The sequence below is a fragment of the Cydia strobilella genome, chromosome 13 (genome assembly GCF_947568885.1).
Source record: "Cydia strobilella chromosome 13, ilCydStro3.1, whole genome shotgun sequence".
NCBI lineage: Eukaryota > Metazoa > Arthropoda > Insecta > Lepidoptera > Tortricidae > Cydia > Cydia strobilella.
The window spans coordinates 7578279-7606090 of record NC_086053.1 but is presented as its reverse complement, the minus strand read 5'-3'; the positions used below and the strand labels follow the sequence as shown (position 1 = coordinate 7606090).

The following is a 27812-nucleotide window of genomic DNA, read 5'->3' as shown; positions in this document are numbered from 1 at the left end:
CGGAACACTAAAAATGATGTTAGAAACCTCAATATCATTTTTGAAGACCTATCCATAATACCCCACACGTAATATGGGTTTGATGAAAAACATTTTTTAGTTTTTGTTCTAAGTATGGGGAACCCCCAAAATGTATTGTTTTTTTTCTGTTTGTGTGAAAATCTTAATGTGGTTCACAGAATACATCTACTTTCCAAGTTTCAACAGTATAGTTCTTATAGTTTCGAAAAAAGTGGCTCTGACATACGGACGGACAGACAGACATGACGAATCCATAAGGGTTCCGTTTTTGCCATTTGGCTACGGAACCCTAATAGGTAATCATTACCGATTCCTTGGAAATGTCTACATTATTTATTTGTATGTTATTTTATTTAATATAAAATTGAGTCACTTAAATTTGTTTTTGGGTCAAAAGTTTAAGAGTAGCTAGTAAATTTATTACCCATGTCGATGGTTTATTTTTATAAACAATATATTTTGGATAATAATTTCATTAATAACCACAACATATAATAGGCATATGCTTTTAAATATTACTTTATTTCCAATGTAAGGCAATGCAAGTAACAAGTAAGTAGGTGCAACGTAAGTTCGCCTTTGTAGGTGTACAAATGATGTGTGTTTTTTCCTGTTTTGTTTCTTTTTGTACAATAAAGTGTTTTAACTACTACCATAACATAAAATGTATCAAAGTTTTATTAGCGTTATGTAGGTCATACGTCGGTATCCTACCTAAATACCCAGTACCCTATCTACCTATTGATATGAAGTGGCTGGAGTGGGTCTGTGTTTATTGTACCTACATAATGACTAATGACATGTATTGTTCATGTTTTTTTTAGTTTTATAACATTTTAAATTCTCGCGTTTTGAACACATAATGTGTTTATTTTTCACCAGCATAACAGGTAACAGTGAATTTAAAGGTATCTGTTAAGGGTTAAACATTGTTTCGAGTCTCTGAAGGTTAAAGGTGAAAAGGTTCAAAAGATTGCTCGGGAAAACGCCCGGTTACATAATTTTGAAAAGTCGATAGGTTCGCTGCAGGATGAATGAGACCCGTTTCGGAGGATCGTAACGGGGTCAATGGCCGCGCTTAGCCAATACAATACAGCACGAACTTCGCGATATCCTTGAAAGGCTTTTCAGTTTGGCGTCCATCACTTTTTAGGAGCTCCGTGTTTATTTTAGGAATTTCCAGATTATACAGATCAGAAGTTTTGATTTAGAGATATCCGTGAGGATATCGAATTTTAACGTTGTAATTTTTTTGCCATAAATAGATAGGTGCCTACTATGAGCCTACGTGATAGGTAATTGTTAGATCCCTTAAGAATACACATACACAACCATTTATAAACAATAGGTTTTTACCTTTATTACAATTGCTTATTCTTGTTTTTCATGAGCTTGGTTTATATTCGAGACTAGTTTTCTTGTTATTATAATAATATTTTTACACAAACACTAATAGTAATTTATCACTAGTAGAATAATGACGTTGACGTTACGTTGACATTCAATCTGGTCCAAAGAATATCCAACCTATTTCTTTGTTTTTTTTTGTTCTTAATTACAATAATTACCTACCGAAAAAAGCTATAAAAAGTACCTAGTGTCGTTATCTGCCCCGCAAATGCACCACGTAATACGTGCTCAACTGCTCAGCGCTCGAATAAATGTCACTCCAAATAGGATTCCGACCACGCTTCATAGAGATGGATACTGCAGTTGGTGGTCGCTAGGAGAGACGCACAGTCGCACAGTCGTTCGATACGGACGCGCTGAAACATTCCCCAACTAACCATAGTGCACGATTTTAGTCGCCGTGATTTAAAAAAATTGATTAGTGTTTGACATTTTTTTGTTTTGCTGTGTATATAAAATCACGTAAGTAATAAATAGCTTAGTTTACAATTATTTTAATTACGTTCAAATTAAATAATAAATAAATATATACGACATTCTTACGCAGATTGACTAAGTCTCATAAGCTAAGAAAGTTCAGTAAGCTCAAGAAGGCTTGTGTTGTGGGTACTCAGACAACGATATATATCTATACTCTCCACACAAATAAATGCCCTACTGGGATTCGAACGTAGGACCATTGGCGTCATAGGCAGGGTCACTACCCACTAAGCCAGACCGGTCATCAAACTTGTGGTACTTATAACATTTTGTTTTGAATAATATCAGCATCAACCTTGAGTCAAAATTTGATTTTTCGTAGATGTCAATATGTTTCTCGGAATATTTAATATTGCTTATTTATTTTTACCGTTTCATAGTTATTATGATGTGTCCTAATAATATTAACTTAAAATTCGACTTTTTGCCAACAGGAAAACATACTTAGAAAGAACGTACATAGATCTGTAAATAGTATACAGGGTGTCCTTAGCCATTGGACAAACCCTGAAATCCCACGTAGGGTTACTTCTCAGGAATGCTCTAACGTTAATATTTTTTTGATTAGAACAAAAGATAATAAAATAAAAAAAACAAACTAGTTATTTCTAATAATCGACAACAAAAAGAAACATGCTGTATTAATCATTGGCAGTGCTTTTGACAATTTATTGGAAAATGTGCGGCAATTTCAATATTAATAAGTACCCGCAAAGGGGCTTAAATTGCAAATTAAATTAATAAATGTTTTATGATAATAAAAAAAGTTTTCTAGGTAGAAGTGTGATTATATTCTTCCTGTAATATTTATGATAATTGCTGCTATTATTATGTAAACATTTTATAATTTTTCGTTGGTAAACTTCGGAAACAAGGGGGGGGGGCTATATCTTATCACTAAGACTGAAAAATAAATGTGATGAATGCGGTTTGGAGTTAGCTGTGAGCCATATTTTAATTGAGTGTTAAGCATATAAGAAAGGAAAAGAAATCTGTAAGTTGCCTAACACCTTAAATGATTGTTTAAATGAGATATTTACATGTACTTAGATTTATAAAATTGATTGATATATATAAAAAATTGTAATTCCTCTGTGGTCGCCAATGACCTTTGTTGTTAAAAAGCGACCTTATTAAATAAAATAAAAAATAGATACAATACTGTTAGAAACAATGTGTCCACCATAACGTCCATAACAAGTGTGTCACCGACCCAACTGATTAGGTACCACCGCACCGGCTGGTCGGCCTTGTACTGATACCACAAATTAGACATGATTGGAAATAAGGCCACTGATTTGTTACGTTTTCGAAATAGGCAGCTAGCCAAATTGTTTTACATTAGCTCTCTTTGAAAATTTAAATGTGAGGAGTAATGGCCATATAATAATAGGTATTTGATATTGGTAATTAATTCACTTCTGAAATATACTTATCCGATACTGTAACAGAAGTAGATAAGAAATATTTCTAAGTAATTAATTAATTATTTTTTTCGCATATGTATATGTTTTTTTTTATTAATCAATCTAACTATCATAAAGATACGACAAAAGAAACAAACAATTATTTGCGGCACTTATGATTTTTAAAGGTAGGTAGGTCAGACAGAATTTCTACAGTAATCATAATAAACCAGCATTTAAAATATTTCTTTGCTCAAAAACACAAAGATCAGGTGTTTTATTTTAATTAAGACTAGATATTAACAGTGTCACTAACTACGGAGCTCCCACGGTTCAGGCGAGTTGCCCCACGCGCCACGCCACACCGCCGATAACATCGGCCCTCCAAACCTTACTTCGTTGTCAAACAAGACCTACTTTCTTATCAAATGTTTCCTAAATCATACTATATAAATGTTTCCTAACGCATGAAACCGGATTTTTATGGAATACGTTGAAGATCTTTCCAATTAATGATGAATACAATGATCTTGTCTCCTACCCATCTAAAAGTTAAGTCTAAAATGATTATGTATGTCTCACGCTTTTTACAGATTTAGTGACGAATATGTACCAGTACAAACTATTCATATTAACATATAAACCTATGAGCCTTTTATGAGCTCGGGTAACCTATGTTGTGGTCTACGAGTTGATTTAGTCGCAATATCCGCTATTCAATTCTCTTTTTACCCTTTCCCACCCGCTGTTCAAACAGCCCTTTACCTTCCGATCTAATGTATTATGCATCTTCGATTGCCTCACTGCCTAAGTACTGTAACAAACATCGTTGCACAATATCTCGCTAGACGTATATCCGAGTAACATATAGATATAATATAGGTACATATACATCACAGAGACCAATAATATCATGTTATTATACCTAACCTAATTGCACATCGATAACTACTTTGCATAATCTTAATAAAGCTTAAAATCGAATAGCAGATTTCGAGCAAGCCTAAACTGTTTACGAATACAACATTACATCACTTTATCTCACACCTTCCACAATGCACGGGCATTACGAATGACGCTCTCAAACTGTAATAAAAATAAATTATTTAAACGAGTCTTCGTAACCGTTGAGGCGATCATATGGGTACCTACCTCTAAAGCATCGTGCTGGATTAAATTTAGAAATTATAACCATAAAAAAAATTCCAATAAAGAGGAAACTACATAAGTGGTTTTAACTATAAAACCACTATTCGACCTAATAATACGTGTGACCCGGTTTAAAATAATTTAATACATAAGTGGTACCTACCTATACATACGATTACCTATACATAACAATTTATATAGATGCAATTTATTTGTAGTCCATCAGAAAGAAGCAAGTAAGTACGTGCATAGGTACGCAGATATGGGTACTAGCGTGACAAGGTAACTGCTGAGTGGTGACGAAAATCAACGGAAGACAAACATTGCAACTAGTATTTCGCAGTTTCATCAATTTACTGCTAATTTCACGGAATTTACTAACCGGTGCAATTAATTCATATTGCTTATTTATAATCGATATTACACAGTTGTTGAGTTTGATTAAATAATTAAACTACAAGCACAAAATATTAGAGTTTGTTTTCACGTTGGAGCTTAGATTAGGTCACGGCCGACAATGCTTGGCTCTTGATTTCCTTGGCCTTTCCGTATTCGATCATAGATTACGTCGCCAGCGCGCTGCAGCGACAAAGACCCGTCTTCTGATTAAATTGCCGGAGAAATCTTGGCGGCGATCCAATCTCGATCTCAGCTGGTACCTATTCTATTCAATAGGTGACTATGATTTAAATAAACTTAATTTTCAGGGGGGGGGGGTCAATTAACTCTCCAGCTTACTGTACATAAAAATGTAAAACTCTAGGGTTTACTCCTAACGGCTAACAGCTGAAGGAGTTGTTAATTCGCATAGATAAATAGATAGAGATTTATTATTCAAAAAATTATACATACAATTTATACAATTTCCTGCAAAACTGTTTTCACAGTTTGCCTGCATGTAAGATAGTTAACTAAATTATTCTACTTGCTATGCTACTTAACTTATTGCATGTTATGCTAAATGTTACTTATTTCATGTACGTAGGTCCTTAGGTTATTGGAATGTAGTTGAACAAAAATGTTATTAAATGTTTGTTATCGGCATAGTTGCTTATCTCGTCACGGGGAGCGAATCAGCTGACAGGAAACTAGTGGTTAGATGGCGTAAAGGCCGAGCTGGATCTAAGTGCACTGCTGATTACAGGTCATGAACATAAACTGCGTTTATTTAAAGTAAATATATTAACTCTTTTTGTCCTGGTATAGGTACTAACCACCTACAATAAATACCTACATATTTACATACAATCTTCAAAACTTACTTGCAAAAAATCTAGTTTTCCCTTCTATTAGCCGTATTTAACGCAAACTACTGCAATAATTACATGTGTGGCACAATAAATTAAAAGCGTATAAAATATGATTATTGAGAATTAAAACTTATTTATATCAAAGAAATTGAAGTCAACACAAGTATTATGCATTTTAATTTAATCTCCAAAATCTTTCCGATATTTCGTAGATCCTTAATTTAACATAAAACCCAACCAGACCAAACAAGAAGAGTTTTATCCATGTTTGATCGGACTTACATAGCTAGTCCATACATACCTATATACCTACTTATATATTCTTTTAATTTCTTCCAATCTAGAGGACTAGTCAAACCTTAGGACCAAAGAGCCGTATTACAACTTCATCCTATTTCGGTCCAAAAATTGCAGAATCAGATTAATTTAATAAAACATCCTTCCTTCTTCCTCGCGTTATCCCGGTATTTTGCCACGGCTCCTGGGAGCCTGGGGTCCGCTTGACAACTAATCCTAAGAATTGACGTAGGCACTAGTTTTTACGAAAGCGACTGCCATCTGACCTTACAACCCAGAGGGGGAACTAGGCCTTGTTAGGATCAGTCCGGTTTCCTCACGATGTTTTCCTTCATCGAAAAGCGACTGGTAAATATCAAATGATATTTCGTACATAAGTTCCGAAAAACTCATTGGTACGAGCCGGGGTTTGAACCCGCGACCTCCGGATTGAAAGTACATTTGATGTTCTATTTTTAAAGTTGTCGTTAGCTTATTGGTCTATTATACATATACAGGGTTTCTTTAGCCATTGGACAAACCCTGAAATCCCACGTAGGGTTACTTTTCAGCAATGCTCTAACGTTAATAATGTTTTTTTTTATTACAACAAAGATAAAAAAATATTTTTTGAAACAAAAGTTATTTCCAATAATCGACAACAAAAAGAAACATTCTGTATTAATCATTGGCAGTGCTTTTGACAATTTGTTCGAAAATGTGCGGCAATGATGACATTTGTCAAAAGTCAGAATCTTATTAGTGTCATAAATAAAAAAGGTTTTCCCAACCACACCTCCCAGACTACCGAACATTCTCCTCACGTGTGAGTCAAAAACCGACATTAGCAAATTCACCCCGTGCAAAATTGCGGGGAGTAAAAACCAGATAGGATAAAAAAAAAAAATAAAAAAAAAAAAGGATAATCAAAAAGGTCGAAGAAGGTTTCATACTATTTAGCACCTCAGCAGCTAAGTATATACTAACATATGCTCCAGAGTAAAAAATCGTAATTTGTTAATTTCTTCGTAACCGCTACACCGGTTGTTATGATACTTTGTATACTGGTTCTAAATACCCTAATGCATATGTACATTTCGGATGTGTTCAATGGGTAGGGACACCCTGTATATCTAAGACAATAATGCCGACGCGGTGAGTTGACGTGCGTGTCAACTGTATGAAATTACCGCGCCGGCGCGCCCTGCTCAGTGCTCACTCGCTCTGCTGGGCCTTTAAAGCAAGCTACGCATCGGTAACGTTTAGCTATACCGAATTTTTCCACTCCCATCCAGATGGTGACGGATGGATGATGGCCACTCCATCCTAAAGATATCTAGGATAGCGAACGTCTCCATTTTCGTCCCTAGATATTGACAATAAGGAAAATATTTTTACACAATGGATTGTACATTAACCTTCTCTTTAACACTTCGTTTGACTTTATTGTCAATTAAAATAACCTTTGACTGTGGTTCATATAAAAAAACCGGCCAAGTGCGAGTCGGACTCGCGTTCCGAGGGTTTCGTACATTACACAATTTAAACAATGTATCTTTTATGTGAAATGTCTTTAAAAATCCCGTAAGGGTCGGATCAAAAACTAAGTAATTAAGTCCGACTCACGCTTGACTTCACATTTCTAATAGGTTTTCCGGTGATCTATAGGTAAAGATCTATTTTGTGTATTTTTTTCAAATTTTTTGACCCAGTAGTTTCGGAGATAAAGGGGGGAATGGTCATTTTTTGCCTATTTTCTTGAATAACTTCTAAACTATTTACTTTAAAATAATAAAAAATATATATTTGAGATTCTCACAAAGAGCTCTTTCATTTAATATGCAACACGATATAGTTTGACAAACTTTATTTTTTAATTTTCTCATTTACCCCCCAAGTGGCCCCCGTGTTTAAAATTAATATGTTTACGTTACATGTCCATCTTTGGGTCACAAACTTACATATGTGTACCAAATTTCAACTTAATTGGTCCAGTAGTTTCGGAGAAAATAGGCTGTGACAGACGGACAGACAGACAGACGGACAGACAGACAGACAGACGCACGAGTGATCCTATAAGGGTTCCGTTTTTTCCTTCTGAGGTACGGAACCCTAAAAAGGAAAATGGGGACTGTTTTTATGGAGAAGCAGTCACGTCACTTTGTCTCCTTTCGTCATGACGATAAAAAAGACGTTATTGAGGTTGGATCAAAACGTAATTAGTTCCATGCGTTTTTTTTTGTAATTATAATTTATATCGTTTGAACACAGTAAAAAATAAAAATACTTTTGTAAACCTTCAAATAAAATTATTTTATTAAAAAATATATAAAATGTATAATTTTGAGCTGTTGACACGCTCATATTTTTTTGGCGTGAATTCGACAGAGCGTGATGACGTCACACGTTGGACGGTTCAACTGACGTTTGCTACTAAAGACACATGTGAACTATTATGCCGAACGCGTGACGTCACATGACGTTTCGCGCGTTAATTTTTGTACTTTTTATTTATTATTTTAAGCAATTAAATGATAATTTAATAACGGAAATGCATTTGTAACATGATCATCATCATATCAGCCCTTTATCGCCCACTGCTGAGCATAGGCCTCTCTTCCAGTACGCCACTTGTCCCGGTCCTGAGCTAATCTCATCCAGAAGTGACCCGCAACCTTCCGGATGTCGTCCACCCAACGAGCCGATGGACGCCAGGGGCTTCTTTCATTCGAAAGCGGCCACCATTCCGTTAACATTTTAGTCCACCTGCCATCACTCTGCCTAGCAACATGTCCCGCCCAACTCCATTTTAGTTTGGTAATGGAGAAACCAACGTCTTGCACCTTGGTGCGTCGACGGATCTCGACATTCCTTACTCGATCTTGAAGCTTGATACCGAGCATGGCGCGCTCCATGGCTCTCTGTGCTACGCGGATTTTATGCACAGCCTCCTTAGTGAGCGTCCATGTCTCGGCACCGTATGTCATGGTGGGCAGGACACATTGGTTAAAGAGGCGAGTTTTCAGGCATTGTGGAATGTTAACAGGTTTCAGGATGTCCGCTAATTTATTAAATGCCGCCCAACCCAGCTGGATTCTCCTGGAGATCTCCTTCTGCTGCTGTGCTTTGTCAAATGATAGAATATGTCCAAGATACAAGTATTGCTCGACCATCTCTAGCATTTCGTTCCCAACCTTAATGATTGGAATCAAATTACCGGGGATGTTCGTCATAACCTTAGTCTTGGACATATTCATCTTAAGACCTTCAAAGAAGCATGGTACAGGGACCGGCCCGCTATCCCTTATCGGGGTTTTATAAGGGTATTGCATAAGGCTTAACTCACCATACCCTTTTCCAGACGAAACCCTTTGTTTTGCTTTTAAAAACCCTTATATAACACTACCACATTTGAGTAATCGGTAGCCCAATACCCTTACAAAACCCTTATCATCCGCTCACCAACACCTTGCATATTGCTTATAAGGGTTAGCCTTATAAAGGGCTTCCATTTTAGTATATAAGCGTGCTAATTTAAGTCGTCTACCTTGTTCATAAAGCACACATTACTTCGAATCCGAGCGATCGTCGGCGGCGACGGCGGCGTTCTTTGACTAGGCACGTATTTTCTTTCCTTTTCATACACTACCGTAGATATATACTAATCCTGTCTCTTTCACGCAAAGGGAAACCTTTATAAAAAGCGCTTAAAGATAAGGGTAACCCTTATTAAGGGCTAGCCTTATTTTTGATTAGCTTTTCGGTAAGGGTTAGTCAAAGGTAAGGGTATGAATGGGCTTGCAGTTCAAAAGGGAAAGTCTTTCAGTGTGTTAGCCGTGTTTAAGTGTCGCCCATTGAAAGGGTTTTATCGCGGAAAGGGTTGTCCGGTCCCTGGCATGGTATAGGCTTTCAATCATGCTTTGAAGATCTTCCAGGGTCTCGGCAAACAAAACAATGTCGTCGGCAAATCTCAGGTGCGACAAGAAGACACCATGGATATTTATACCAGTTTTGTCCCATGCAAGCGTTTTTATGACGTCTTCAAGTACCGCCGTAAAAAGCTTGGGTGAAATGGTATCCCCTTGACGCACTCCCCTTTGAATGGATATTGGGTTACTTAGTTTGTGAAGCCGAACTTGCATTGTTGCCGAGCTATATAGTTCCCGGAGCACATCCACATAGCGAGTATCAACTGAACAGCGATGGAGAGAGTCAAACACGGCCTAATGTTCGACACTGTCGAAGGCCTTCTCGTAATCTACGAAGGCCATGCACAGGGGCCGGTTGTACTCGTGACTCTTCTCCATCAGCTGCTTTACTGCAATTTGTAACATGATATAACCTCTTAACAAACATCCGAATAAAAAATATTACGTTCAAATATAAACTTCATGCATGAGGCTAATTGCTAGTTTTTATGTGGCTAAGCCCCAACGATGTTGTTCTAGATAAACAACTATACATATATATCAATAATCTGTATGCGTATTAGACAAACTTGATATTGCATGTCATTGTCAATACAAGCTGACACACGGTAAAGAAAGACGCAAAGTAAAATTAAAATAATTTCAAAACATAAAAATGGAGCTAAACGTAGTTATAGCAAACTGCGGCATCGCCCTTGTTTGGATTTGGGTCACCCGACGCGACGCTGCTTTGATTGCAGACAGCACAGGATATGTGAGACGTGAGAGTTGTGTAATATACCTATTATGAGTATGGCTGAAATATCGTGTTTTTCGGAACCAATACAATACAAGTGTACTGACAATATTAAAAGGGATTTCAAAATTTGTCATCATGCCTATTAGCAAAGATATATATAACTCCGTAATAGATGGATACAGTCTAAGGAAAAAATGTGCCTCGAAAATCAAGAAAATTTGATTCTCGTTCAGAGGGCGCTACTAGTTTTGGCCTACAGTCGTATAGATGGCGTTGACGGTGTCGTTTGTTATTTAACAATTTTAACCCATATCAGTGAAAGAACATGGGTCAAAATCATAAAAATAATTAATGCAAATAAAAAAAATCATTTATCTATATTTAAATACATTCTATTGCATTTTTATAAATCTTCATTTTTAGTTATAAAGTGTGTCGACAGATGGCAGTGAATTTACTGGGGTTACAAAATTTACTATGACAGTACCGCTCTAGTATAAGTTACTCTATGCTATTAGGTATTAAGTTAACGGGGGTGGCAAAATTATAAGAAGGTAGGTATACAATACAGGTATTCAATGAAGGTAATTATATTATGGTCAGCAAATGGCCCGCTTCGTATGGGTACCTATTTTTAAAAGTTAGCCGGTAAGTAGAAGTCCATTTAACTAAGATGGTGAAATTCTGATAATTGTTTCAGCGGATTTCGTTTTTACCTAGCGAAAAACTTTCCAACAGGTACATATTAGCCAAATTATCTGTACTAAAAATTACGTACCCAAAAAAACGACACATTAAGCTTCTGTACCGTTATTTGAAGCCTATATTTTAATATTTGAGAGAGAGCGATGCAGTTTGTCAGTGACGAGCCGGTTCACGATTGGCTGACAGTACTGACACCTACCGACATGTTTCGTTTCCACCTTCAGGGGGGGGTCACTTAACTCTGTAGTTTACTGTAGGTACCTTAGTGTAGTGTTTTAATTATTTCATAAATGAAATATTAAAACAATCTGTGTTTGTACAAACCTACGCGACGACTCCATTGTTCAAGTCACGCTCGCCGCGGAAACGAAACTGGAAACCGTCTGTTGGTCACATCACAACACAACACTGGTCAGTGACCATACAACATAACTATGTTGTATGGTATAGAACGTGGCATTTAGCGAAAAAGCGTTACGTTCAATGCAATATTGTTTGTACAGTGCAGGTACAGCCAGCAACAGCAACAATAACAGTGGATGACACAACGCGCCAAAAGTGTATGCTATCCCGAATAACTTTTCCAAATATAGATAAATCTCTAAAATTCAAAAATATAATATTTTACAGTTGATTGTAGAAATCACTTTTTGTTAAGCTGTTACAGAATGAGCTGTTATACATTGAGCGTTGTTTTATCCGCTACTTTTGATGCTAACTGTACTACCATGAGTGCCCCATAATATTTGTAATGTAAGCCTTGTCCCATGGTGCCATAAATAAAGACGAATCGATTGACCCATCGATCCAATTTCGACTTTTGTATGGCATTGCCACAACCACGTAGTGTTACCATTAACTGCTCGATGTGTGAATACTATACGTATATTTTCAGTCGCTAAAGGAAATTTGATAACAATACCTAAACTAAGTAAACATTTACATGTATCTTAGGTATGCACTTTTTGTAGGTCAATGTATCAGTGGGTAAATAAAAATGCTTACCGGACAAAATGATTATTAATAATAACAATAAATTAAATGACTATGACTATATCTTCTACTCTCTAGAACGTTATTTGGTGACATAACTAAACAATTTGTTTGCACAGTATATAAATCTCCTACTTTTCATAACTTCTATGTAACTATGTACTTCTAGTAACATTTCTGTGTCCTCGTACGTCTTGCCGATGAGCAATGTTTGTACAGCTTTTGTGCAGACTTTACTGGGCATTGGGTAAATATTCAATAACAGATATTTAATTTAAAAAAAAACCGGTCAAGTGCGAGTCGGTCTCGCGCACGAAGGGTTCCGTACCATTACGGAAAAAAACAGCAAAAAAATCACGTTTGTTGTATGGGAGCCCCATTTAAATATTTATATTATTCTGTTTTTAGTATTTGTTGTTATAGCGGCAACAGAAATACATCATCTGTGAAAATTTCAACTGCCTAGGTATCAAGGTTCACGAGATACAGTCTGGTGACAGACAGACAGACGGACGGACAGACGGACAGACGGACAGCGGAGTCTTAGTAATAGGGTCCCGTTTTTACCCTTTGGATACGGAACCCTAAAAACAGATTGAATTTATTGTAAAGGAAACATAAACTTACGTGTGTTTGCGGAGCGGAATGAATCTTTGGTGCAAACCAAAGATAGATATAATATAACTCCGTAATAGATGGATACAGTCTAAGGAAAAAACGTGCCTCGAAAATCACGAAAATTTGATTCTCGATCAGAGGGCGCCACTAGTTTTGGCCTACACTCGTATAGAGGGCGTTGACGGTTTCGTTTGTTATTTATAATTTTAACGCATATCAGTGAAAGAACATGGGTCAAAATCATAAAAATAATTAATGCAAATAAAAAAAATCATTTATCCATATTTAAATACATTTTATCGTATTTTTATAAATATTTATTTTTAGTTTTAAAGTGTGTCGACAGATGGCAGTGAATTTACTGGGGTTACAAAATTTACTATGACAGTACCGCTCTAGTATAAGTTACTCTATGGTGCAAACGATGTAAGCACGTCGCTTATGCCAGATAAGACCTGGGGGTTATAGGGTATGAGTAAATGTTTTTTTCAAAGGAGGAGGTTCTCAATTCGGTTGTTTTTTTTTTATGTTTGTTACTCCATAACTCCGTCATTTCTGGACCGATTTTGAAAATTCTTTTTTTGATTGTAAGTATATACATACAGATTGGTCCCGTTTTTGGCAAAAAGCAGTTCTGATGATGGGATCCATGAGGAATCGAGGGAACTCCTCAAATGTTAAAGGCATACATATAGTGATTTAAGTATTTTCATCAACAAATCAAGTACTTACATTTAAAAAAGTGACATTTGATGAAGTGGAACTGCTGATGATGATCAGAACGGAACTCTTCAATGACGCATAGTTCACGTTTGGCGATTTGTCCTCTTCGTTATGTTTGTTAAGCATGTTAGGTTTTCAAGAAACATTTTTGTCAAGCTCGAGTTCTGATGATGGGATCCATGAGGAATCGAGGGAACTCCTCAAATGTGAAAGGCATCCATATAGTGATTTTTTGTATTTTTATCAACAAATCCAGCATTTCCATTTAAAAAAGTGACATTTGATGAAGTGGAACTGCTGATGATGATCAGAATCGAACTCCTCAATGACACATAGTTCACGTTTGGCGATTTGTTCTCTTCCATATGGACTCAGACCCAAACTTGGACCCGGACTGGGACCCGGACCCGGGTCTGGACATGGACACCAAATCGGACCCGGACCGAACTCGGACCCGGACTTGAACCCCGACCCCGATTCGGACCCGGACCCAGACCGAACTCTGACCCAAACTTGGACCCGGACCCGGAAATGCTACTAGAAAAGTGGGTTAGGTGGGTGGGTCATTTTGAACTGCGATTCTCACAGAACAGAACTGCTATCAGAAAAGTGGGTTAGGTTAGGTTAGAACTGCGACCCTTACAAAAACGAAATGCTACTAGAAAAGTGGGTGGTTTTACCTCCTTTTCGACATAATTAGGCAAAAGATGCTGTCTTTTTCATTTCTTTGTCTGGAATCGAAGAGTGCACCATCAACAATAAGTAAACTTTCAGCGGCATCCCCCATTGAAATCGTTTTTTGTTTCTTAAAAATTATTTAAAGCGTTTTTTAACAAAAAGACATGACAAGATACGCTAAAAAAATGAGGTATAACTAAGTGTACTGAGAGAAGGGGACATTGCAGTACCGTAAAATGGGGTGAGTAGGAGCAAAACTGACTTCCAAACTCGATAACATTTTATTTTTACATATGCAAACTGAATGGTGTATGTAACAAGTGTTCCGGACGTTTGTATTTTAGTTTTTATTTTATTTTGGGTAGTTCCATTTCATAACTTTGACCATAAACAGGAAAAACCACCTTACCCCGTAGTCCCTCGTAATTGGGGTGAGATGGGTTTTCATACAAAGGTGATTTTGGAAGTTACAATGTCTTAACCATTGTCATAAGACCTAGTTTATATAATGATTACATTAATACTAATACCTAGCATACTTTAGATTTAAGACTATTGCTGTGCCCTACCAGGGTCCATGTGAAACCCACTATGTATGTACCACCAAATGTAAACCATGGATGCAATAAATAAATTATGAATTATGAAGATTGTTCGATCGTTTTTTTATTTATTATGAGTATTACTATAGCTCCATTTTAAATTGGAATACATTATTTTTGTAGCAGTAGCCCTAAAACCCCATCTCACCCCCCTTTCAAACCTCCCGCGAAACCTACTCACCCCATTTTACGGTAATACCTATGTAGAAATATATCTATATCTACGTTGAAAAGTTTATTAATATTATATAATTTGACGCATTCATGTAAGTATGAGTAGTAACTTATTACGTTAACGTGAGTGTAAGTTATTTTGAAAGTTTCTGTAACTGTAACTTGTTAAAAATTACATTTTACTTTCCAGAATGACGTCGCCGGCCATCACAAAGTCGCCTGACAACCAGAAGGGAACCAAATCCCCGACGCACTCCGCGGGGGCCGCTGCCGCCGAGCGGCCGGCGTCGCGCGCCGAGTCGGCTTCCACCTCCGCCGCGCCACCACCGGCCGAGCCCTTCAGCTGGCTGCGAATCTTTAAACTGGCAGACCTTATGATGAAACAGGGCTGCTAGACAATACTTTACTGTAGTTTCTTTCCTTTCTAACTTATCATCGGGGAGAATAATTCAATATGATGCATCAATTCATTCCAGTGTATCAAAATAGTACCTACCTACGGATTCGGGATTAGGCTACCAGGTCAGTATATCACCTAACTACCTATCAATTAAATAGCAATAAATGTAGGAAGTAGGTATATCATTAGCACGAAGAGGTTTCTCAGCTTCCATAATAATTTCAGCATCTTTGTTAATGAATAATTAAATAGGTATCGTTACTTCCTTGGGTAGGTACGCAGACCGCACGCAATTATAATTATACCTAGGTACATTAATGGATGTGTTTTAAATACAAGGACTTTTTTGTTTCATATGATGTGGCTAGTCCTTTTAGATATATAGGTTCATCGCGCAATTATGTAGCGTAAACGGAATAATAGTTTTTAAGAATGTGAAACTTATTCTTTCAAAATTCTCGAATTACTTACCTATTAATGTTAGCTTTTATGTTAGACGCTAATTTTAACCTCGTGGGTATAGGTACATATGGCACATCAAAATTAATAACATACCTACTCTTTGGTTTTTAACTTTTGATTGTGTTTCTGTTGTTCATACTTAATTACTATTCATTTATATGTATGTATTATAGACATTATATTAGTGTACCTAATAGAAAGAAAGGATTAAAGAGTCTGTTTAAGCTACCTCTGCACAGACTTAAGTGACAAAACTGTGGAAGTAAAAATGCCATTATGAACGTCATATTTTCATAGGAATTTGATGTCTGTTGTGGCGCTTCCACATCTGTCGCTTGCCAAACCAGTGCAGAGTTAGCTTGGACTGACTAGCAGTAAGTCCCTGTGTTTGTTAATTAAATTAATATTTATACATTTATTTATACTGTCATTATTATACCACTGAAACATGTTACGAAATCAATTGTTTACATTAGAATCGTTAAAGATTGTTCTAAATAAATTACTCAAAGTTGCTTGTTCTTTCTTCCACTCTCTCCCACGTCCCACCATGCCACCTACCTATGTAGATAACAGATAACAGCCGTCCCTAAGGCGCGAAAAATACAAAAATACTAATGAAAAAAGGGTGGGGGGGGGTTGTTTTTTTTTTACTATAGCAATATGCGTACCAACTGAAAGCTAGTGAAATAGTTATTTGTTATACAAGGGTGCAAAGTTGTATTTTACCCGCGAGTGTGGAATTGAAACACGAGAAGTAAAATACATTTGCACCCGTGTGTAACACAAAACTTTTCCCCTCACTATAGCGAGGAAAGTGCAACATCCACAGGCGTTAGATCATCTTCATCAACTGGAATCACTCATTTTTTTACGATATTATAACAAAAAAAACTGGAAATTCTGTACTTTTACGTGAGAAGTTTTTAAGTAAAATTTTTGTTGACAATGTTGACATTTCTGACGTATGAAATGTCAATGATGCGTTTTGAAATTGCATCGACTTAACTTGTGCGTTCAGAATTATATAAAATAACATAATTATTAAAAAAACAAACGTTTGTTATGGAATTTTAAGGTTTATGACTTAAAATCATTAAATAAAGCTAAATCTGGTATTTTTTATTAAATTCTCAAACCATTTATTTAATGATAATTAATATCGAACGAACCATTATTATGAGCGTTTTACGTTTTGTTATCTGTCAAGCTACTTAAACACGCTCCATCTAAGGTCAAATTACTTTCCCCACTAGTGGATAAAATGCGTTTTTCCCCGCTTGTTTTAAAGGTAAAAGACGGCTTTCCGAGCTAGTGAGGGGAAAAGACCATTTCAAAAGTATAAGTGGTTTTTTGTTTGTTTTAATAATCGTTGCAGTTTAATGTAACAGAAAATAATTCTTTTTTTTAACTTGATGTACATTTTTTTATTTTGGTTATATCTAGTTGATTATTTTTTAACATTATATAGAGAATATTCAGTCACTTTGTATGTATTTTGGAATTATCTATTCGGTCATTTTCAATTTAGAGCAGTTCAAAGTCAACTGTGGATTGTGAAATTTTTGAACGTTTTCTAATAATTTGTTAGACAAAGTAGTGAAAATGTTACAGTATGTTATATATTTGTGATCAACTCACAAAGTGCTTTCATTTGGTATCCCACATGGAATGATTTAAAAAAAGTAAAAAACTTTGTACTGCCGACTTTTTGACGTCACAGCAATTACCCCAACCACTTACGCGCTTGTCATCTCATATATTTGTGTTCAGGACACAACACTGAATGCACTGATACCAATTATATCCAAGTCTGCGACGACATGAGCGAAAATCGATTTCAAGAAATTTCTAGACCAAAAACCGTCGCCTGTATAAAGGCATTAGCCCCTAGCCATTGGACAAAGCCAAAATGTACATATGCATATGAACAAATTACAATTTTTTACTTTGGAGCAGCCTGCATGTGTTAGTAGCTCCTGAGGTCATAAATAGTATGAAACCTTCTTCGACCTTTTTGATTATTTTTTTTATTCATGATACTATGATGATACTAATAAAATTCTGACTTTTGACAAATGTCATCATTGCCGCAAGCCGCACACATTTTCTAACAAATTGTCAAAAGCACTGCTAATGATTAATACAGTGTGTTTATTTTTGTTGTCGATTATTGGAAACAGGGACCGGACAACCCTTTCCGCGATAAAACCCTTTCAATGGGCGACACTTAAACACGGCTAACACATTGAAAGACTTTCCCTTTTAAACTGCAAGCCCATTCATACCCTTACCTTTGACTAACCCTTACCGAAAAGCTAACCAAAAATAAGGCTAGCTCTTAATAAGGGTTACCCTTATCTTTAAGCGCTTTTTATAAAGGTTTCCCTTTGCGTGAAAGAGACAGGATTAGTATATATCTACGGTAGTGTATGAAAAGAAAAGAAAATACGTGCCTAGTCAAAGAACGCCGCCGTCGCCGCCAACGAGCGCTCCGATTCGAAGTAATGTGTGCTTTATGAACAAGGTAGACGACTTAAATTAGCACGCTTATATGCTAAAAGGGAAGCCCTTTATAAGGCTAACCCTTATAAGCAATATGCAAGGTGTTGGTGAGCGGATGATAAGGGTTTTGTAAGGGTATTTGGGCTACCGATTACTCAAGTGTGGTAGCTTTATATAAGGGTTTTTAAAAGCAAAACAAAGGGTTTCGTCTAGCAAAGGGTATGGTGAGTTAAGCCTTATGCAATACCCTTATAAAACCCCGATAAGGGATAGCGGGCCGGTCCCTGATTGGAAATAAGTTTTGTTTGAAAAAAAATGTTATATATTTTGTTCTAATTAAAAAAATATTAACGTTAGAGCATTCCTGAGAAGTAACCCTACGTGGGATTTCAGGGTTTGTCCAATGGCTAAGGTCACCCTGTATGTACTACCTACGTACTAACGAATTTTGTCCGCCACTTTCTGCGTTTGAGTCTGTCACTAAGCTATAGAATAAGCGCAGCTACCCAGAGGCGAAACTGTTATCACAACTGTTCATATTCTGCCTACAAACGCATTCTAAAGAATCGCGATTATTGTTATTTACTATTTTCAACTGTGACGGAAAATGTTTACGTAAGTATGTAACCCGTGGACCCACTGTGGGTCAAAGTAGTAGGATCACGGTTAAAACAGGATTATTTCGCCTGTTTTCGAGCTTTGGTTGTATGAAAATATCACTAGGTATAGTCTAGAGGCAGATTAAACAAAAGGAATATATGACCATTGTCAAGAGGGCGCTGTTATTTTCATGTATAGGGTGACAGTTCAGTATAGTATGAAAATATTAGTTCCAGTGAAATTCCGCAACATGGCGCGTGATCAATGTTGGGCGCAGTTAACTACATTTTGTAATCTAACTACTGATTACGACTAAAAGTAGCTAACTACAAGTGATCATAACTACATGTAGTCATAACTACAGTAGTTGTAACCTACAATAATCAGGTTACATAAAGTAGTCGTTAATCTGATTACTGTAATCGAGTAGTTACTGACTACTTTAGTTCTAAGAATATTTTGTTTTGTGGCTAAATATGTAACAGTGCTAATATTCCTAAATTACATTACTGCATGAAAAAATACTTTGATCTTTCTTGTCCTTGACATAAAACCACTTTCTCCAACGACATCCATGACGACTTTTATGACAAAATGCGTAGCCGCCATCCTTGATTCCAAAATGGTGAACGTTTTCGAAACCGGTACTCCGTAAAACCTATAAAACGACATACATGACGACTTTTATGACAAAATGCGTAGCCACCATCTTGGATTCCAAAATCGTCATCATTTTCGACATAGGCTCTCCCTAAAACCCTAAAACCCATATAACGACATCCATGACGAATTTTATGACTAAGCGCGCGGCCGCCATCTTGGATTCCAAAATAGTCTTCATTTTTGAAATCTGCTTTCTCTAAAACCTATAAAATAATCCAAATATAACTATAAAAAAAAGGAAAAATAATATAACTATAAAATAATATTATGCATGATGACTTTTATGAAAAAGAGTATGGCCGCCATCTTGGTTTCCAAAATAGTCATCAGTTTCGTCTTCATTTTTGAAATCTGCTTTCTCTAAAACCTATAAAATAATCCAAATATTATATTAAAGCAAAAATAATATAACTATAAAATAATATTATGCATGATGACTTTTATGAAAAAGAGTATGGCCGCCATCTTGGTTTCCAAAATAGTCATCAGTTTCGAAATTTGCGTTCCCTTAAACCTATCAGGAATCAATTACGAAATGCCCCTCTGATAGATAATTAGTTAGAAAAAGTAATCACGTAACCGTGATTGCAACTACAATTTGTAATTTTGTAGTAATCAAATTTTTTAACTATTTTTACGATTACTTCTTGTAATCACGATTACTAATTACAAAATGTAGTCGTAGTTAGTAATCAGTAGTTAGGTTACATTTTGCCCAACACTGCGCGTGATCATATATTCCTGGTCAGGCTTTAACTGTACCTGTTTAAGATTGGTTGAACTGTTTAAGATGACCAAATAGAAGATTAATGACATTAAGGTCATGGTATAGTATCTCTGAAGAGGAGTAATGTAATGCTGATAATAATGCCATCTCTGGGTTATGCTGGACATCTATTCCTCAGCCGTGGTGCCCTGCTGAGCTAGAAGCGGTATCTCAATTGAAGATTGAATGCAAATAAGTACCTTAAATTTTAATCATAACGTTCCATTTCCAGTTCACTCGTTTTTGAGATACCGCCTTTTAGCATAAGGAGGGCTGAGTGTGGCTAGATGTCATTCTTGTGTGTGTATGGTAGAAAACTAAATATACCAAACAAATATCTAAGCAGGTAATTTAATCGTATTTAATTAAATCTAGAAGAATATTATTTTAATAAAAAATGTTTTGATAGTGTTACTAACCTTACGTTGCAAATGAACTAGGAAACAAATTAAATTTGAAACTTAAAAGTAGTTTTTTTAATATCTAGCGCAAACACCGTACAATGACAGATTGACGTATTATGACGAATAAAAAAACCAAATGACGTTTGGTTTGACGGGAAATTTTAAAATTATTTCTAAGTTGGTTTTTAATATAAATTCCGTTTAAACATATTTTTGATCAGATTTATGTTAAGATATTAACTAACAGCGTTTCTTTATATCACAACCAACCTTGTGAGTTGTGTTGAGTTGTGCTCTTACTCATTCAACCAAACCAACGCAGGCAAGAAGAAAAGCAATGGCGGCCGGGCCGCACCGAATATGTGTACCTTCTTGTATGTACATCGGTACAAGGACAAGGTAAGTAAATTTTATATATAAATATATATATATATATATATAGTGCCCCGGAACATTTATTTATTATTTCATCTTTATCAAAAGCTTTGATAGAGGCTTCGGGCAAAGCATATTTATGAAATGTTGGCGATGGAACATGGAACATTGTAACATTTCAAATAACAACCGTTGAACTAGCACCATTCTTAGTGCCCGTAAGGCCTGTCTTTAGGTACCCGTTGCTCTGATTATCATAACTAAGATACTGTTTTCCGTGGCTAGGTCTTAATCTGATAAATCAACTACAACCTGCCAAAATTGGAAAGACCTACATCTAATGACAAAATCCATCCACAATATGTTTACCTTTGTCGACATTTTACATGAATTATATCCTGATTCACTGATTTCTTGTTACCTAACATTAAATGTGACAATAGCACACCCTTAAAATGCATGCTCAACACTCGCTATAAAATAATCTTTTTATAATTTTGATAACATCTTAACCGTAAATATATTTTCAGGTATTAAAAAGCTTCCAGAATAAAGTTGCGACACGGCAGGTATCGTGCTTTTCTTAGATAAGTTTTTCGATTTTGTCAATGGCAATTTCAGTGAACCTAAAAAAGGAAAAATCTACCTATGCGCTGTAACACCCAGATGACCGCACCACAAATTGTGGATAAAAAGCTGGAATGTTCTAAAAACTATGAAATATCCGACCAAAAATGGATCTAAATTAAATCAATAAAATGTTGGATCAATGAAGCTTTCCAAGTTATTTTGGGATCAAGAACTTCAAGAAGAAGAAATGAAATAGGTTGTCTCTGATTATTATTTAAAACATAGTCAGGAAATAAATTGTTACATACTATATTTATATACCTACTAGCTGTTAAGATATTTTCACGCTGTATTTGCATTTGTCTTAGTTACTTGGAATGGAACGTATGTAAATAAGTAGGTACTTATAAATAATATATTGTACTTGATTCAACATAAGTTTTCATTTATTTATTCTGGAAAACTGATTTATGTAGTTTTCTAAGCATATACAAATGGAATTTGGTACGACAAAGAAAACTACATAAATCAGTTTCCAATATTAAAATTGTTACTTGTAGGTAAATAACCCATAAGTATGTGTGTGTGTGTGTGTGTGTACATGTGTGCGTGTTTACTGCATATACAGTCTAGTTTTAGGTTAGTTGAGAGCAGGACCGCTAGAGGCAGCACTAATAGAGACGTGAACGTGAAATGTCTGAGAGTTTCTTATCTATTACAGTAATAACATATACTAATCTATGATTAAGGTGTTCCTTAAAAAAGTCCAACATAACTTCGTTTATAAAATAAAAACACTTCATTTATGTAATATTTTTTTAATAGTATTGGTAGGTAGGAGGTACATAACACGCAGGAGTCTGGGTTGTTTGGATAAAGGGAAGTAAGATACAATACTATTTTCAATATGTACAAAATATACAATTACTCCTAATTCCTAGCATTTTAAAACTATAATATAATTATGATCACAATATTTTTATATCCTTAGCTCTGCTATAATGAAAACCGATACGGGGCGGGAGCGGAGGCGTCTGGATGCGGCTGCTGCGATACAACAATCTTACTCTCTCACTTTCACTTTTGCTGCACGCTTGAGATCAAATGTTAATTTTACAAATATTTAAACTCTATATATCTCACACAAGGGCGGCAGCCGCCGCCACAGGCCACAGGTCCACCGACGCCCGCGCGAGCGGCCGCCGCCAGCGCCGCCGCCGCCGTCGGCTGCGCCGGCCGCTCGGCTCGGGCAACGAGGGAATCGCCGACTAACGAAACCATATTATACTTCTCACATTACCATACATAATATACACATACATTATTTAAGTCTGCATTAGCTTACTGAATGACACTGTTAAACCGAAATATGAAAACGGTCGATCAGTGGAGCGTACTGAATTTAAGAAAGTATTAAATATTAATAATTGACATTTTTCAGTAGCATAAATTAAGGATGCAGTTATATATTGGGCAAACTGAAATCTAGGGTTGTGTGTGGATATATATATATATTATACTCATCATCTGCGACCGATATTAGGATAACTACATCCTTGTTAAACAAGGAAAATGAGTAAATACCAATTTTACGATAATCAATAAATATTTCTTTTATAATTCTCATTTGTTACCTATATCATAATTTTCAATATGAAGTCTAAATACTGTAGATATCTAAGTTTTATGAAGACTTATTTACATTGATTTCCTTTATAAGGACTTCAAGTTGGAATAAATATAGAGTGTACATCATTGGGTGTCTGTATGCTAATAAAATTATATTTTTAAAATTAATGGACGAAGTGATGAGTTCGTTAGTGTTCCTCCTAGCTAATTCGAGAACTGTTTGCGACGGAAACATGACAAACAAATGTCGTTCATACATTCTACAGTTTCATATCTTAAAAATAATATACATAATAGTATTACCTGTGCTATTACTTTCTATTTTTATTACACATACAAAATTACCATACATAAAATATTTTGTACTTTTGACGTACGACTGCTCAGTCGAACCATTATCTAACTATACAATTTATGCGAGATGCCGATGAGTTTGTTACCATGAACCAAGGGGGCAGGAGGCGTACTTAATGCGTGCAATTCAATTCGCTAGTATACATACACAATGCAGACGAAACGTATGAGAAGTACAATATTGTTAGTTTTAGCAGTCAGCACGTTACAAGGGAAACAGAAAAGAATCGGCTAAGAAGCACTACAGTAACCGCGGCGCGGCGGTTATGAACGTGATGCTTTGGAATTGCGGTGATGTGATGGGAATGGCTCGCGAGCGCGACACATGTTACAGTGGCAGCAAGACGACGACCGTAATGTAGAGGGCAGAGGGTAGAGGGTAGAGGGTAGAGGTTAGAGGGTAGAGGGGCACCGACAAAAGAGCAGTTAATAGTACAAATACATGATAGTCAACAAGATCACTATAAAGTCACGTACTAAAACATCTAGTCTCAATAACAGTTCACATAGAAAAATACATATCCAAAAATAAAAATAAACATCAGAAATTTAATTTAATTTAAATCATGTTATACTTCGATGTAAGAAATAATATATTCTTGATTTAATATATCATTTGTCACATCAAAACGGACTAAACATATAATTACAATCAGATTACCAAACCGTTCGGCGAATGCCACACTTGCGCCTCCGAGAACGGGGAATGGGGGCGCTTGCTAGAGCGGCCAGCGGCGGCGTGCGCTTCAGGCGACCACAACCAGCGGAAATAATCCTCGTCACGCCGCCGCCTCAACAACATAATCCACAGAGCGGCAAAGGGAGTGAAGACGCTCCGCCTTCCACTCTCCTGTCACTGTCACCGCGGATCACCCTCACCCCGCTCGCAGTGGCTGGCGTGGCATTCGGGTTTTGGGTTAAGTAGTAACCGGTCTTTTGTCAGGCGCCCCTCGTAACGCACACGTGGGGGTGTAGGGACACGGGTGAGGATGGACACGGTGAGGGCGTGCCATGTGACCGCACGACACGCACGCCGTGATGTTTCACTGCTCTTCATTTTCCATAAGACTACCTAAAGTCTACATTAAAAAGTCAGAATCACAGTTTATTTTCCATGTGTATTTTATATCCCTTACTTTTTAATATACTTTTCGACTAATATTTTTACAAATAAACAGTATTCACTCGAATGATGAGTTTTCCTTTACCTACCGTTATCTAAGCGAATAAATCGAATTTTAGTACGAATAGATTCGGTATTTACAGAATTTAAGTTACGTTAGACCTAGTCGCTTAAAACAAAATAACAATATACACTAACAATAAAAAAATGCTCGATAGATTGCCACTCATCTAACAGAACCCAAAACTAAAATATATTTTTATCAACCGACTTTTGCCATTTATTTATCTTATTTTTTATATAAATTTAAACTCCGAATAACGTCGAACCCAGTCGACCATAACAAAAGTATTTTACAAATAAGCTAATTCTTAAATCTAGCACTTAAATAAGTGACGGCGGCTTACCTATTTATGTGAGAGTTCGTTTATACAGGGCGAAGCCATCGCAGCGGCCCCGCCGTAACAATAAATAAACTAACGTTACATCACTACAACGAGAGTTCAGCTTCATAGAGGTATTAAGAGTCAATTCCTACGAACATTTATCATTCCGTCCACTATTAAAAAACTTCCACGTCGGTCTCTTAACGGTCTCTACCAGGTCAGTCGCTAACTAAGATAAAAAATAAAGTTAAGAAAGTTTCACAACCTGGCCGTATTTACAATGCGTTATTATTAATCATCTAATCGGCGCGTTAGAGTCTCATTTCTGATTATAGGATTCCGTTTTCGTAAACGGCAATCATCATATTCGGGGTGCTACGTCAATCCGGGGATCGCCCTGGCCTTAGACGCGGAGGCGGAGGGAGAAGGCACTCGTCGACCGGAAGGTGCGGCTGCGGCCAGTCCGCGACCGCGACCTCGGTCACTGTGGTCGGGGCGTCGGGGCGTCGGGGCGTCGAGCCGCTCGCTAGCCTGCTCGGGCGGCTCGCGGCTCGGCTGTGCTCACGGGCATGGGCACGGGCAGTGCGGGCGCGGCACGGGACACTCACGGCGCCGTGGCGATGACGATGAGCAGGTGCGCGATGTCGGCCACGCGGTGCATGAGGTCGGGCGCGATGCGGTTAAGGTTCTCGTTGGCGAAGTCGCACGACGGGAAGATGTGCACCGTGTACATAGCCTGTCACAAACGATGCATTATTTATTTCCCCTCCGTAGAAAGACGTTTTGGTTTATCGTGCACGAACCGACTATATTGCCTCAGAAGACCCATCAAACGGCGATTCGAAAATTATTTTTCTCAAACATGCAATGAAATATTGACGCTAATAAAATACAAGCTAATACTATTAGGCCCACTTGCACCATTCCACTAACCCGGGGATAACCGGTTAAACCTGGAGTTGCCATGGTTACCAGTACAATTTGACACTGAGTTAATGGTTTAACCGCTGAAAAAAGTTGTGTATTACTCGTTAGCAAAGTTTCTTTAGCGCTCGTGCCTTGAAACCCTCGCAACGCTCGCGAATTTTTCTCTTACTCGGATATCAGTATTAGTACGAGGGGTTAACTACTTTGCCCCCTAGTAAAACAGATAACTATTTAACGCTATTTTAACGCAAGTTTTAATAGCTACGCGTAAAAAAATGCACCGATAAATGTTTGCGTGTTACGAGATTACACTAAGGTGAGATAATATTATATACTCATGGACAAATTTAGGGGAACGCAAAAAAAAAGTTTAATTGCTGGACTAGCATCTAAAGTAATTTCAAAATTAGTAATTAAACTTTTTGTTTTGCGTTCCTCTAAATTTGTCCACGAGTGTATTTTATTGATTACAATATTTGCGTCAAGTGCAGGCCGTACAGTGTAGTATGGGCCTGTGCCCGTGGGTGCGCCTGTACCTGATGGTGTCCGGGCGGCGCGACGTTGACGATGCCGGCGGCTTGCTTGCGCTGCAGGTAGGTGATGAAGCCGGCGCTGAGGTTGGTGGACTGCTGCAGCACGTCCATGTGGTCGCGCCCGCACGGTAGCGCAAGTAGAATGCAATGCTCGTTTTCCATCTGTAGGTAATACATACTTTTGTCACAGAAGGAAAATCTATACGATAAAATTAGGTTATCGTTGTAAACATTGTAATTAGGAAAGTAATTAAATGGTCAGCCAAAGCAGTATATTTTGGTCAGCAGAAAAATCAGACGGTCGGTAAAGATTAGATTAGGTTAGGCTAGGTACACACGGCCCCCCAGCGGGTTGCCCACCTTGTCGTGGTGGAGGGGCTTAGTAGCCGTGGCTTGGTCACCCACGGTAATGCAACCAGGGCCGGCCTGTTTGAGGTACGGGCTGGCCCGAGGAGGACGCTCCAAGTGGGCTTGTCAAGCCCGCTTATGACGCGTTGGAGGTGGACCGTCGAGGAAGAGGTGTCGGTATTGCGGTGAGCCGTTCTCCCTATCTTCGGCGGCCGAGGTGGGATCGCAGGGGAAGAGGCGTGATGGTATTACGGTGCACCACTCTCCCTATCCCCTGCGACCTTGGCGGAGCCGTTTCGCTGTAGGGGCGTTGGTGGGGCTGCAGAGGAAGAGGAGTGTCGGTGTTACGATGTGCCGTTCCCTGTCCTCTGCAGCCCAGTTGTGGTTTAGCGACCTGATCTGTCGCCGGGCGCCGGGGAATTTTGCCGGGCGAAAGTGGTAGGGGTAGTTGCTGTGACGTCAAAAAGTCGGCAGTATAGTTTTTTACTTTTTTTTAAATCATGTCGCATGATTACAAATATACCTATAACATACTGTAACATTTTCACTACTTCGTATAACAAATTATTAGAAAACGTTCAAAAATTTCACAATCCACAGTTGACTTTGAACTG

At 37.3% G+C, this 27812-nt stretch overlaps 1 protein-coding gene and 2 long non-coding RNA genes across 10 annotated transcripts in view; 1 reads left to right on the top strand and 2 right to left on the bottom strand.

Moving 5' to 3' along the window:
• Window positions 1-19994, bottom strand: part of LOC134746709 (uncharacterized) — a 102118-nt gene extending 82124 nt beyond the window's left edge. Inside the window, exon 1 of one of the 3 annotated variants that reach the window (XR_010128261.1) lies at window positions 19899-19994. This is a non-coding gene — a long non-coding RNA (uncharacterized LOC134746709). The other 2 variants (XR_010128262.1, XR_010128263.1) reach the window with 2 other exon arrangements.
• LOC134746705 (uncharacterized) lies at window positions 1735-16530 on the top strand. The gene is made up of 2 exons (XR_010128256.1): window positions 1735-1893; window positions 15344-16530. It is a non-coding gene; the product is annotated as an uncharacterized LOC134746705 (long non-coding RNA).
• Window positions 19995-22700: 2706 nt separating the features above from the next.
• The window catches only part of LOC134746624 (protein split ends), a 179252-nt gene continuing 174140 nt past the window's right edge, over window positions 22701-27812 (bottom strand). For all 6 annotated transcript variants that reach the window (XM_063681052.1, XM_063681053.1, XM_063681056.1 and 3 more), the window contains 2 exons: window positions 26854-27012; window positions 22701-26126 (listed from right to left, as the gene is read on the bottom strand). In XM_063681052.1, the coding sequence (XP_063537122.1) occupies window positions 25995-26126; window positions 26854-27012 (291 nt within the window). In that variant the 3' untranslated portion in view covers window positions 22701-25994. The remainder of the gene's footprint in view (window positions 26127-26853; window positions 27013-27812) is intronic.